This window comes from Phytophthora infestans, genomic scaffold (assembly GCF_000142945.1).
Source record: "Phytophthora infestans T30-4 supercont1.8 genomic scaffold, whole genome shotgun sequence".
NCBI classification, from domain to species: Eukaryota; Oomycota; class Peronosporomycetes; order Peronosporales; family Peronosporaceae; genus Phytophthora; species Phytophthora infestans.
The window spans coordinates 3,662,764-3,677,042 of record NW_003303751.1 but is presented as its reverse complement, the minus strand read 5'-3'; the positions used below and the strand labels follow the sequence as shown (position 1 = coordinate 3,677,042).

Below are 14,279 nucleotides of genomic sequence, written 5' to 3'. Positions count from 1 at the left end.
GATCAAGTGAATACGATCGATGACTTCCGAGTTAAGGGCGCGGAGGCGGGTCACGTGCGTGAGAGTAGCCTCCTCACTACTAGCAATAGTAGCTACGAGTCCAACGTTCTGTGTGAAGAAAGCCACAGGGGGATGGCGTATCGTTCACGCATTCAACAAGTTGAATGATGCCACCATCCCCGCGCAGACTCCGATCCCTCGGAAGGATATGGTACTGGACTCCATGGCTGGCAGCGGCATCTACAGCGCCATCGACCTGACCGATGGATTCTATCAGATCCTGATGAGAACATCTGATGTACCTCTCACCGCCGTAAGTACACCGAGCGGGATGCTCTGGGAGTGGCTCGTGATGCCACAGGGCCTCAAGAACGCGCCTGCCACCTTCAATCGCATGGTCTCCCATGTGCTTCGCCCGCTTCGAGACTTCGCGCCGAGTTACTTCGACGACATCTTCGTGCACAGCCGCGCTGAGGGCAACCTCAGTGCCGTGGACGTTCATCTGAAACACCTGAGACAAGTCTTCCAGGTGATGCGAGAGAACAAGCTCTACGCAAACCTGAAGAAATGTGTCTTCTGCGCACCGGAGATTCCGGTGTTGGGATGCTACGTGAGCAAGAACGGTGTACGCGCGGACCCTGAGAAGGTATCGTCTATCTGTGCTTGGCCAACGCCGACAAGCCCCGCTGAGTTGCGTCAGTGGCTTGGTATGGCCAATTACTTGCACAAGTACACGAAGAATTACGCTGGGTTGATCCAGCCGCTGTCCTCGCTGCTGAAGAAGGACGTGATCTGGGAGTGGAAATCGGACCACCAAGCTGCATTCGACTCGGTGAAGAAGAGCTTGGCGTCTGCGCCGATACTGAAGCTTGCTGATGACTCAAAGCCATTCCACGTCGTCTGCGACGCGAGCGATTTTGCCATCGGCTGTGCGCTGATGCAGTTCGACGATGACGAACACGAACGCGTTATCAGCTATCAGTCGCGCCAACTGAAGCCAGCCGAGAAGAATTACCCAGTCCACGACAAGGAGCTCCTGGCAATGCGGTACGCTCTGATCAAATTCAGAGTGTACTTGCTCGGTGAACAGTCATTTGCGGTTTACACTGATCACGCATCGCTGCGGACAGCGATGAAGAGCCCTCACTTGTCGCAACGGATGGCCCGTTGGCTGTCATTCTTCTCCGAGTACAACTTCGTTGTTCACTACAAGCCGGGCAAGAATAACATTCTCGCCGACGCGCTGTCTCGGCGTCCGGACTACGATCCCCGTGAGGCGCTAGGACATCAGCTCGCTGATGAGGACGACGACGAATGTGCGGTCTGCGTGTCGTCAGGCATCAACTTGACGTTGACCACGCCCACGCTCCCGCTGGGCGACGAGATTGCTACAGCGTACGCTGATGACCCTATATACGGCGCCATCATGAAGCACCTGCGTGCTCCTAGTAGTGACACGCTAAGTGCCCTGTCCAAGACCACGCGGAATCAGATCGATCGATATCGACTGGACGGTAATCTGCTCAAGTACAGCATCGACAGGTTCGATGGACCTCGAGTCGTCGTCCCAAACGACGCTGATCTACGTGCGCGCATAATCCACGAGTATCATGACGCCCCGACTGGAGGACATCTCGGTCGCGAGAAGACGTACGCGGCTCTGTCGAGAGACTTCTATTGGCCGCACATGTACAAGTGGGTACGCAAGTGGGTCCGCACATGTGAAACTTGCCAGCGAGTCAAACCGTCTTCGACGTCTCAGGCCCCATTGCGCCCTCTTCCGGTCGCCACGGAAGCCTGGCGCTCCATTTCGATGGACTTCATCTTCGGTCTTCCGCCCGATACAGCCGGGCGCACGGGTGTACTTGTGTTCGTCGATCGTTTCAGCAAAATGGTCCATCTCGTTCCGGTGGCGGCCTCCATCACCGCGGAAGAGTCCGCGGCCCACTTCGTCGACGTGATTTTTCGTCACCACGGCCTGCCGGAGTCTATCGTGTCCGACCGCGACCCGCGGTTTACATCCGCGTTCTGGTCACGCCTCTTCGAGCTATTGGGAACCAAATTGCTGATGTCAACTGCGGCACATCCGGAGACGGATGGACAAACAGAACGCGTCAACCGCGTCCTTGAAGACGTTCTCCGCAGCTATGCAACTTCGTACACGAGCTGGAGCTCGTTCCTACCGCTAGCCGAGTTCGCACTCAACAACGCCGAGCACTCCTCGACGGGTATGACGCCGTTCTTCGTGAACAACGCACGCCACCCACGTGTTCCGGCACTTCTCGCCGTGGGTCACCCCACGGATGCTGGCGGCTCCACCCTTGGTGGGGGAGAACCTCCTTCGGTCGACATGGATGCTGAAGCTGCGCTCAGCTCTAGGGACAACGCGTCCGTGTCGTGGTCATCACCGGTACGTGAGCCGGTGTCTCAGCACGCACCGGTAGCCTCACCGGTGTCAACAAGCCTGCCGGCGCACTCGACTTCAGGGTTATCTTCGGGTGTAGCCAGTGCGAACGCCCTGACTCGTTCTCCGTCCAAGCAGTCCATCGAGCCTCCTCGGCATACTGCATCTCCGATAACGAGATGGACGTCGCAGCACTTGATCGATCCAGGCCGCAAGATTCGTGAGCAAGAAGTTACCACAGCAAACTATACACCGAAACTCTCGGTGCTTCCTGCCGATCGCTCGGCAGTTGCGGAATTCGTCATGCAAAGGCAATCCATCTCAAGGTTTGTCCGCGACGCACTGCAGAACGCAGTGGACAAGCAAAAGGAACAAGCTGATAAGCACGGTCGAAAGAACGTGAATGTATTCAAGATAGGAGATCGCGTTCTCCTATCGACCGAGGGAATCCGCGCTTCCGCCGTGACCAACCTCGGCGCCAACAAACTTGCCCCACGCTTCATCGGTCCTTTTCGTGTAACCAAGGCTGTGGGCGACGCCTACACCTTGGACATCCCGTCGTCACTTAGACTCCACCCGACTTTTTACGTCGGGCGACTCAAGCGGTACTTCCCTGCGACGATTCCTGATTCGATCCAGCAGACGGAGCATGCGTCGGGCGACCAGCCCGACGAGCCTGACGCGCCAGAAAGCCGTCAGCCCCTGGCGCCCGCTCTCGCGGACGATCTCCCTGCTGGGCAGAGCCAAGCACATGCGTCTCCAATCCCCGTAGGCGAGATAACAGCTCCCGATTCGACTGACGAAGCTCCGACGCGATCTGCTCAGCCCGCCAGGCACGATCTTTCGCCCGCTCAGCCCCAACCTGAGCGTCCAACGCGCGGTTCGAAGCTGCCTCCACCTCGCCCTGAACGTACAGGGCGTACGCCGTATCATCGTGAAGGCCCACCACCGATAATTGACTCGGTGGGTGACGCGCGCTGGATTGTGGAGCGTATCGTTGACCACGAAGATCCTCACAGCTCGACCGCTCAACGAAACGTCCGTAGTCGTGTTCCTCGCGCGGTTCCGACCGCGCGCCGCTACTTGGTACGTTGGCTCGGTTATCCCCCAGAACATGATACGTGAGAGCCCCGCGCCAACCTTCTACGCGACGTTCCGGACGTGGTCCACGAGTATGAGACCATGCTGCTTGAGAAGAAGAATTCCGCGGGTCACCCCGCGGAGACCGTGAACGAGATCGAGAACGGCCACGAGAACGACCCGCACGAGGAGGCGACAACGACGCCGCGCTCCGACGCGTGCAACGTCGGCGTGAGCCGCCGCGATTAGCCGCCTGATCCATACTGGACAGGGTGTGCTCGTACTTCCCGATCCATCCCGACTCCTCTCCGCTGAGTGGCCGCTCAGCGAGATGTTCCCTCCATTCGCGTTGAGTCGGACGGGTTGAAGTACCACAGGACTCACATCCCTCTCTCACGTGCACGAAGCAGAGTCGGTCCACATCCCATGCGTTGTTGCAGACCTTCACGCGTAGCTCTCCAATCGAATGATCCGCGAGGATCTCCTCGCGATACGTCAACCAGTCGACAAAACTTTCTCCAGCACGCGACATCCGGTTCCATCGCCGGATGAAGGCACACCAGGAGCGACGAAGTCCCTCACGATCAGCGCCTTCAATGTATTTCTTCCGCGTCGCGCGGAAGCGACGAAAGTGGCTCTTCTTAGTGTCGAGCGTATCCGGATTCTCCGCTCCTGACAAGTCGTACAGGTCCCAGGGAACCAGGGCGTCGTCCATCACGCGCGACCGCGTGCTTCCGGCGCTGATCCTCGTGACTGTCGGCTCCGCCGGTGTCTCGGCTGTCTGGGTTACCGCCGCCGTTAGTGTGTCGATGCTTGCTGCTGTCACCAGCGTCGCGCTGGTGCTAACGTCCGTTGACTGCGTCGTGTTGTCCTCGGCCATCTTCGCTCCGTTGGGTTTTCGAGTTTTCTTCAATTGTGTTCCGTGCGCTTATGTTGCGTAAGCGCAACTTAGAGAGGAGGGTGATGTAATGGGCCCAACTCCAATTACATAAGTAGGTAGATATTTCTTTAGTTATTACATAAGTAGGTAAAGTGGCACACGGGTAGCGTGTGCCAAGGTGTCATCATCTGATTGATTGATAGTGAGGAGCCAGACTCACTTATTGACCAATCAGATATAGACATGTGTTTGAGTGGCTCACACGAGGCCAGGGGTAGCCGCCCTGGTCCTAAGTTGAATTTGAAACAAACCTAAGACTTGGTTTTATTATTGCGAGCTTCCTCCGCATTACAGTGTAAGCTAGTAACGGTATCTCTTACCCCGTTACAGAAATGGTTAGTTGTTTGTCGGCTACGAGGAAGTGCTTGTTAGCATTCCCTTGATATCCTATATAAGGATATGTATTTCACTATACTGGATTCTAAGTAGTCCTTGAGTCGAATCTTGAAGTAGCGTAGCGTAGTAGTGAACCGCGGCTCATTTGAACCGGGTCAGAATCTCCATAGTGAATTCAAATGAAAAAGAATGACTGTCATTGAAGTTCCAATTTTGGCAATACTCGTCCAAACATGGTGATTGCCTTCCGGTCAGGCGTGTGTCTGCCTGGCCGCTCATTGGCAACTTAAGAAGACAGTTGGCAGTCAGCAAAGACAAGTAGGAAGAAAATAGAAGAAAGTAGGACGCATTGGTACCAACGTCATGGCCATCGCTGGCTGTGACGTTGGTGCGTCACTACATCCGCACCTTGAATTTGTCTGTATAGTGTCTGGGAATACGCCCGTGAGGCATATCTAGTTGTTGCGGATAGTAATTCTTGGGGTTGCTGGAGGACTTGATGTATGAGTGGCACACGTCGATCACCCATTTCCTACCTTGTTTTAACACATGCATAATACATCACCTTGTCTTAAGGGAAATCATCAATTTAGGGCCGCGAACCAATTTAGGGCCGCATAAGCTACTGCCAATCATATACAGTACTCCATTGAACTTGGAAACTATTGGTTATAATAAGCTAAGTACGAATACCTTTAAAATTATAATTTGCAGAAGGGGTGAACTCTTGGCGCCATATTTTTATTCAGCTCCTCCAACCAAATGAGGTTGTTGAGCGCCATCCACTCCGTTCAAACATTTGCAAGAAGAAAACAAACGCTTCACTTCTTATTTGTCCGACCCAAGCCATGTCTAAGACTCGCCACACTTACTCTACTGACACCAAGACTGCCATTGTGGCAAAAATACTCAGCGGTGCGGCGGTTCCCGAGGTCGCGGCGCAAACCAAGATACTTGAGAGGACATGCTTCCGCCCAACGCCACCCACCTATTGCAGCCTCTGGACGTTGCAGACTGCAACTTGCAGTTAATGCGACACTAAAAGTGAAACTCTGCAATCTGATAAAGGAGGTCGTTGACGAGGACGATGAGGGCTGTTATTCGATTGACAAACCCAACGCAATAAAGCCTGCAAATATGGCTTGGACCACCAGCAGCAGAACACGTACTAAGTCGCGCAGAAATCTGCAGTCGCCACCGAAGGCAAAGACGATGGAGTCCCTCAAGAAACGAGCGCAGCCCAACATATTGTCAATTCCGTCGTAGTGTAGCTAATCAACAAAAAGGTTAGTTGCAATCTTTACACAATGTTTAAGAATTGATAACTTACCTTTTCAGTGCGGAGAATTAACGGCAACGAGTAGACTCGAGCCCGCGACACCCCTGCTCCCATAATGGGCCCTCAATAAGCTAGCGTCTAAACGACTGAGCTGTCAGCAATTGACGTTTCTGATTTTGTTTTGGTAATGACAGACGTTTGATTATTCTTGCATAATTATGTATCCTCCATAATTTTATCAAGATGCATAAACATAAAAAGAAAGGGTGATCAAACCCTATGCTTGAATGGGCTTGAAATTTTCACCAGCTGAACATTTTAGTACTGAAGTTAAGGTTAAATGCGGCCCTGAACTGATGCGACTGCTGCCGTGTCCTGAACGATCAATGCTATTGGTCATTGGCCGCAAAAAATACGATAAAAAAATTCAGATTACAAGCTTTCGGACACTGTCTCGCTTTGTGTCCCTGTGCAAATAGTTGCCGAGTTATGTGACTTTTTTTCAGGGCGGCCCTAAATTGATGATTTCCCTTATATAATTTGTTGTTCCATCATCAAATGAGCAAAAGTCGGAATGATACATTTCACAATAGAAAATTGGAGCTCTATCTTTACGACTTTTCCGGTAACCACTTTCTTGCTGTAAATCATCGTGGATCACGGTTTTATGAGCTCAAAGCCCTCCAAGTCTTAAAAAAATCACCATCGTTTGTGGATGTATCATGAAAGAACGTTTTAACTTTGTCGAAGTAGTTTCTTGGTAAGAATAACCGCTTTCTCTGGATTTTATCCAAAGTAGATATTGTGCTTTGCAGATTTTGGCAAGTGGATTTACGAAAATGTTCTCCCGCGTTGACCGCACCCGATAGTAAATTAGGTTAATGTCATTAACACGGTAATGCCCAAGCCGTAAACTGACAGAGGTAAATACTCTTGACACTAGGGACCCAGTCGTGCGAGACATTGACTCCACTACTTTCAATAATTTTCTTCGCTGTCTCAAGATAGTGCATCCAGCAATGCCCCAATTCGAGAGTCAGTGCCTTCATGAGAATGCCGACGACTCCCCCATCGTCCTATAGTTCCCCCTCCACCGACGCTCCCAGCGGGGCTTCCGTCTTCTTTTCGACCTTCAACATCGATCTTCAACCAGCGAGTGGACGCGCCACCAGCAAATTCAAATTCCTGGATATGCCGAGTACGAACTCGCAGCAAAGGAGCAGGAGTCATTCCACCTCCAGTAGCGTCGTTTGAGTCACCAAAGCGCTCCACATCATCCAGTAAATGGAAGGAAAAGGCACTAAACACGGTAATTAGAAAGCGGCTCGGACGGTCAGGAGACACGTCGATTTCGATTGGTCTTCCTCGAGCTTCGGCTGGCCTAATGATCAAATTCGGGTTGCCAAGTAGTCGATGTACCACAAAGTACGAGTCACCGCCGCTGATAGTGCGTGCACAAGCCTGCAATAATGCACTTACCGCACGTACACGCTCTTCCGGGGCAGCTGCAAACCGTTGGATGTGAGCGTCGAGCACCTCGAAAATATGCTCAAGTCCACGACTCTGCAGTGGCTGTCCCGCGAAGTCGCTACTGCTCTGTTCAGCTGCTTGCTGCTGCTGTTCTCCACCACCGTAAAGCGTGTCATTGATGAGAAATAACTCGGGAAGGATGTCACGCAGCGTCTGTTCGAGAGAAATTGGTTGAGGCCTGGGCAAGAAGATTTGCGAAAAGGTCTCTGAATGACGCGAAAAAATAGCCAGATAGTCGCTACGTGTTCGTGCTCGAGCTGCTTTTTTGCGGATAGCGATCTGCTCTGGAGGATGGATCTCCCATAATAAAGGATCAGTCTCCCGCAAGTACTGCACGCTTCCCACTTGCTGGTACGACGCGGTCCAGCGCGCTGTAGCAGTCCGAAGTTGTTCCGTGTCGGCATTTTCCACGTCTGTTTGCTCCTTTTTGACGGAGAACGAACATGACGCGAGAGTTGCTTTTGTGGCGGTCGGAGAACGGAAGCGATAGAACGGAGTTTTACGTTTCTTGTCGGGGATTGAAAAGGGACCAAAGGACGACGAAGAATGAGCTGGTAACGTCGACGAAGACCCAGCTGTCGCTGATGCAAGTTTGCAGTAAAATGACGCACGATTGAGTGCTGCAATCCATGTACTAACAGCAGCTTCCGTCTCCTCGACGACGCGCAACTCGATTGATTTCCGTCTAACAAAGTGAGTATGCAACAAAAGAGTGAGTAAACAAACAGAATCAATGAGTAAAAAGCAAAAAATCGCCTCGTACGGACGAACTTGATGAGTGAGTCTAGCCGAGAATTTGAGTACTTGCAGTCGACGATGAGAGCTGGCACTCGAGATACTGAAGGCCATAGCGTGGTCACCTCGACCTCGCTGCACAAGTGCGTGATCCAAGAGTACTGCACCTCGTGGGAGTCCATCCGCTTCACTAGAGAAATAATACAGTCGATTCCCTTTAAGCTCAAAGTAGCGAGGCTGCCAGGAGCTGCCGAGTCCATGCTGTTTACGCTTTTTCTTTTTGAGCCAACCAGTTTTCTCCGGAGCGAGGTGAGCAGCTGGATCTGTAAAGCTGTCGTCGTCCGTGAGAGTGAACTCGCCTTGCAGCGACGCATGCTCCGATGACCCAGAAGGCTGCGATGATAGAGAAAGCATCGACCACGACAGAGGCAGTGCTGCTACTTGCTCGCTCGTGTCCTCTTCCTCTTCGTCATTGTCGTCTTGACCCTGTTCCGTTGAGTCATCATCGTCTCTTCTGTCAACACATGCAGTATCGTCGTCATTGTCACCCATTTTGCCGGCCATTTGTGCTTGTTGAAGCCGTAGAATCTCAATATCTTCTACCGCTAGAGTGCTAAACGGACTCGAGTTAACCTTATCCAGGGCTGAGTCTTCTTCATCGTCCCTACCGAGTTGGATAGGTGAATGTGGTGGCTGTAGTGAACTCGACTCTGTGTTTTCCATGTCACCATTCTCGTTCAACGTCTCATGAGAAGGTTGACAAGCTACGGGCGAAGTAGTCAATCGGGTGCTGGTTTGTTTGGATACTTCCGCTACAGCCTGGTTAATCCGATGTGCAAGTGTGATATGCTCCGAGTGAAGCTCTCCCGAGCGTGTGAGAGGTAATGACACAGTCACAGCCCAGAGCTGTCGACCAATCCACTGCAACGACACGTCCGGATTGATAGAGTTGGCACTTCCAGTAATAGGAGGAGAGCAGCTCGAAGTATCTGCTGCCCATTCCGAGACGACCCGAGCGACCTTCGACACGATGGCAGCCCCAGCCTCCATCGTCCAACACGTGATACAAGCTTTGAAAAAATCATCCTCGCGATACCAGCGCTCCACCCGCGCCTGCGGGAGCTCCCAGCTTCCATCTTCTCGGCTGGCGAGTTCACGCTGGTCTGGTAATAATACGTGGCCAGCAGTCGATACTCCATTATTAATTGTAGCTGTCAGATCTTGTAGGGCCAAGCCAGAAGGCGTCACCGAAGCTGTACTGTGAAGCGGCGAGACTGACGGGGAGAAGCGTTCTTTAATCTTGAGGAATTGATCCTTGAGGCTGGTTAAACTCTCGTGTCGAACAGACGAAGTGGGCAGCGAGTGCAGCACAAAGTCTCGCGAAAGCGTTCGTAGATGCCTAGCGGTGCTGGTTCGAGATCCATGGCGACTGCGTAGTGTGTCTGACCCTTGTTGAGTCTCGTAGAGTTCTGGGCTTGTTTCTAGCGAGAATTGTCTGCCAGTTCGCGTTGCTTTGCTTCGTTTATCCCGGGAACTCCGACACGTGGGCGACCGTTCTCCTTGTGACGCGTTTTCATCGTCTTGAACGTCAGTAAAGGAAAGAGCGGGTTGAATCTCGAGGCTAACGGCGCTTGCGTCTGCATCACTGGCTGTTTGAGGCGGCAGGTTCAACGCTGATTGACGACGGTGTAGCGAAGACATTTTGACTCCTGGGCCTCTCGACGTGGTCATGTGTGGGGATGACCTTCCTCCTCCAAGAGCCGAGACACAGCCTGACGTAGTGGCCAGCACGCTGTTTAAAGTGCAGAGTCCGTCTCTGGTGTTCGCAGCTTTAGATAGACCGACACCCGATACATTCAGCGGTCTTGACCGACTCGTACGCGTTGAGGAAAATATTCTTGGCGCTGCTAAAATAGTTTGTCGGGATTTTGCTGCGTTCGTTTCGAGCGTCATGGGTAGCACGCGTCACCTGCTTGGCGCCAAGCCAGTCGATTGTATTGGTGGTAGAATAGCTCGACTTGCACATAGTTTCATAGATATTGAAGAAGTGCACCCCTTGGATTCATGCCATAGCAACGTCTTCTTGAGTCTCCCTACGTATGCAAACACTCATGACTAGCGCCTCCAAGTACCTGCGTGTCTTGTCAACCTTTGGGTTACTCTCTTGGCTCATTGTTGCGTCGTCATCCTCGGGCTCTGCACAAGCAGAGCCCTCAGACCGCTTCACGATAGCCTGAATTAACTCTACGACACGCTGCTTCTGTTCTTCTTCCTTCTCCCGTTCCAATTCCTGCGCCAACTTCTTTCGCAGCATTTCTTCTTGCTGTTCACGGATTTTAGAGGCTCGCACTTCGGCCACCATCAGCGGTCGGAGCAGATCCACCCACGCTCGCTTGCTTTTCTTGTCCTTGATGTCCCTCGCCTTCTCACCCCCAGGTCCGAGCATCCCTCGCCCTTCAGCTTCAGTCACCAACTGCCTCATTGTCAATGATCTCAGTGGTCGTCCCTCTGCTGTACCATAGAGTCCCAGGAGTTCTCTATCCAGCGCCTTGACGCGTGCCCGCTGTTTCTCATCCAGCATGGGTAGCTCCATTTTTCTCTCCTTAGCCACAGCCAGTAGCTCCTCACTGCTCAGAATCTCAACGTACGTAGACACAGAGAAGAACCGACGTCCGAACGCGTAGCCATCGTCCACTCGGCCCTCGAGTTGCTTCTTTTCCAGTTGCGCGCGTTGTAAAGTTGCCGGGTCCAGCACATCCGCGGCCATTGGCCAATTCGCCTTGTGTTCGAGTGCAGTCCAAGCCAGAAGCAGTTCCACGACTTGGCGCTGGATCTGCAGTTCCTTTAGGTCGTCGCTCATTGGTTCGAAGCCTCGAGAGCGCAAGAAACGCTGCAGTTCTTCGACGTACTGAAAGGTTAAGCGCTCATCGGAGACTTCGAGACCTCTCGCCTCACACTCGAGCGTCAATGACGAGCCACGTGCACAGCCCAAAGCACCGCAGAATTTGACGACGGGGGCCACTGCTGCGTTGTATTCGATCACCTCGGCGCCCGAGAAGGCCACGCGACGCGACTTGGACATGTTTGCTGATGCTTCGGGATAGATTACGCTTCTGAAGGCTCTCATTGGGCGGCAAATTCAAAACTCGTTTGTCTTATATGCTTAGTGCGTACTTAACAATGTGAGATTAAGTTCGCAACGTGAATGTAATGAGTAGATTCGGAGGGTAAGTTCGCGTTTCATTCGTAAATTACCATGCCAGCGCTGTTAACGACGCACGGAGTGCAGCAGCTCTATCAAGATGAGACGGTGGAAGCTGTGATCCGATTGCAAGTGCTAGGAGTCTATCGCTGTACGTATAGAGTCTCCTAGCTCCCTATCATGCTCGTTGAGTGCTGAATTGCTGACTGATTGAACAGATTTAGCGGACCCCGCACTGAAGAAGCGACTTGGTCAGCACTTCGCCGACGCGCATGATGTGTTTGACGTGCTACTGAGCGATGGGCACCACAAGATGAAGACGGTGCTGGCTCCAAAGTGCCACAAACTTGTGTGGACACGTGAACTGACAGCTCGTAGCCTCATTCGAGTACGAAACACACTTCACTTGTCCTCCTTGCGCCATTGTGTAGCCATGAATTTGACTAATTGGCTTGGCTGCTTTTGTTCGTGCTGCTTCAGGTGACCAAATTCAAAGTTTTCATGGAGGACGAAGAGTACAAGTATCGAGTGGTGCTGCTACAGGATGTAGCCATCACGTCACTAAGCGATGACAGAGTCCTGCCGGATAAAGTGGTGACTCGACACAACGGAGAGCGCAAATCTGACGGCCAGCTTAATTTTATATCGACGACTGACTTACGAGAAGTAGAGCTGCTCCCGTTAGTCGGAGAGAGGCTCTATTACATGCCTCTGCGCTCGGACCACTACACGTTAGACTGGGCATGCAGCTTCACGGGTGGAATCCCTGACGAGGACTCCCCGCTGGACGAGCTGGAAAGAAACTGGTCGAGTCGCTATGGAGCTGTGGCATCTACGACCAGCTCAGTGGCGTGGAATATGGTCCCGGACTATTGCGCGAACCTGTTCACGCCCGAGTGGAACAAACTCCACACGATCCTGGAGGTTCTGGACAAGATTAAGAAACACAGCACATCAAACCCGCCAATGATAGGAGCTGTTCGAGTCAAGTCGAAGGTGCTGCACCTCGGAGACCCAAGCATCTCCAACCCATTCCCGTTCGCATTCAACGCAGTTGTTGGTAAGTGACGCGGGATGCTCGTATCTTATTTGTCTAATCTCTGTGTACTCTGTCGTGCTACCTAGTGGATGCTACGGGTGTTTTTGAGGTCATGTTCTTCGGGGCCATGTGTGCCAAGTACTTTCTGGCACTGCATGAAGGTGACCTCCTTTCTTTCCGAGGCTATTCCTCCGTCCGTCCACAAGAAATTGAGTGGACAATGTCAACGAGTCCTTTGGTGTGTTATCCGCACGACTCGTCTGGAAGTGTGTTCCATGTCCCAAGTACGTAGTGTTGGATGGAATTGTTGTTTTGCTGTCCACTTGACTAATGTTCTTGGTACTGTCCTCTTGTTCGCAGAGAAGTACTGGAAGTTCTTGGAGATGGCGAAGATTGCCCCGCACCTGCTTGGTGAAGCCTCGCTGTCCTCCCAGCAAGCAGGTTCTTGGATCTTACACCAGTTGCGCCCATCGTGGCTCGAGTGCAACATGGTGTCGACGCTGAACACTCGGTACTGGGGCACGAGTGGCAACAATGACCTCAACGCCATGTACTTCGACTATGTGGGGGTTCTATCAAATGTCGGGCGGATTTGTCGAAAGCGAAAAGTGCAAGAGAATGCTTCTGAGGTGACTGAGTACCGCTGGATCAAGATGATCGACAGCAGCTCGTCTCACGAACTGGTTATCAAGCTAGAAGAGTGCTCGCAGCCCGCAGTGTTTCGAGCACTCGAGGCAGGCAACACCCTGATGGTCACCAAGCTCCAGTGGGTCATTCGTCCGGGTGCTCAAGCGATTCAATATGCAACAACAAGTACATTCTCAGTGCTACGGATGAACGAAGCGGTGAGCCCATTCCACTCGCTTGAAGAGTGCAATTTGAATGTCTACTTTGCCAACGACGTCAGAAAGAATGCAGTTGTCGCCTCACGCAAAGGTCTTGGAGAGAGCAAGTTGACTGCCCACATTGAGAAGAAGTATCGTCCTCGGAATCGCCTTCCCACGAGCGTTGAAGACTTTAAGGAAGCTTTCGAGTTGGACGTGTGCTCGTTCAGGTACGGCTCCCTTTGGTCGAATGCAAAGTTATACCAATGGCAACTCATGTCTGTTGTTACAGCGATCTGTCGTTGCTGCTGCAGCGATTGGAGGCCTTCGAACACCAACACGTTGGCTTCATTGGCCACGTGAGGGCAATAAGCCATGGGGACGATCCGGCAACAGACGGACCGTCGGTACTGCTGCAGCTCAACGAGACCACTAATTGCGACCAACTTCTGACTGTGGCGGTCAGTATCAATGCCCTGTTCCAGAGACCAGCAGTCAAAGGAAACGTCAAGACAGTGACCCCACCTGAAGCACTTCCTTTGATACGTCTCCTGCCGCCTCAAGTTGTGGACGAGATGTACGCCAAAGCTCTCAGGGATGGCTCCACCCGAAGCCAAACTCCAGGTCTGTCACTGGAGTTTATCGAAGAGCTCCTCATCAGCTCACAGCACGACTTTTTCTTCTCGCTTCAACTCTATTGTGACGGAATTGGCCACGTTACCTGGGAAGTCGATGCGATTCTTGCGATGCCGTAGACCACAAAAACAAGGAAAGAGTGGATTGGAGTTTTGCTTGCGTCCTGCCACTGTTTTTCTCGTCTGCCAAGTACCTTAAAGTATGCGCAAAAATCTACTTACAACATGCAACTGAGCACGCAACAGGTCAACGAACGGTGCACATGTACATTACG

The 14,279-nt window shown here is 52.4% G+C and overlaps 3 protein-coding genes across 3 annotated transcripts; 2 read left to right on the top strand and 1 right to left on the bottom strand.

Annotated features, from left to right (window-relative positions):
* Window positions 1-7,038: 7,038 nt before the first annotated feature.
* PITG_06682 (uncharacterized protein) lies at window positions 7,039-11,386 on the bottom strand (the record flags this gene model as incomplete). Its single annotated transcript, XM_002998715.1, has 3 exons — window positions 7,039-8,254; window positions 8,333-10,096; window positions 10,437-11,386. 3 exons carry the CDS (start codon window positions 11,384-11,386, stop codon window positions 7,039-7,041), a joined length of 3,930 nt encoding a protein of 1,309 aa, XP_002998761.1.
* Window positions 11,387-11,560: 174 nt separating this feature from the next.
* Window positions 11,561-12,653, top strand: PITG_06681 (uncharacterized protein; the record flags this gene model as incomplete). The annotated part of the gene is made up of 4 exons (XM_002998714.1): window positions 11,561-11,657; window positions 11,725-11,894; window positions 12,140-12,570; window positions 12,632-12,653. 4 exons carry the CDS (start codon window positions 11,561-11,563, stop codon window positions 12,651-12,653), a joined length of 720 nt encoding a protein of 239 aa, XP_002998760.1.
* Window positions 12,654-13,093: 440 nt separating this feature from the next.
* Window positions 13,094-14,124, top strand: PITG_06680 (uncharacterized protein; the record flags this gene model as incomplete). The annotated part of the gene is made up of 3 exons (XM_002998713.1): window positions 13,094-13,599; window positions 13,662-13,935; window positions 14,038-14,124. 3 exons carry the CDS (start codon window positions 13,094-13,096, stop codon window positions 14,122-14,124), a joined length of 867 nt encoding a protein of 288 aa, XP_002998759.1.
* Window positions 14,125-14,279: the final 155 nt, after the last annotated feature.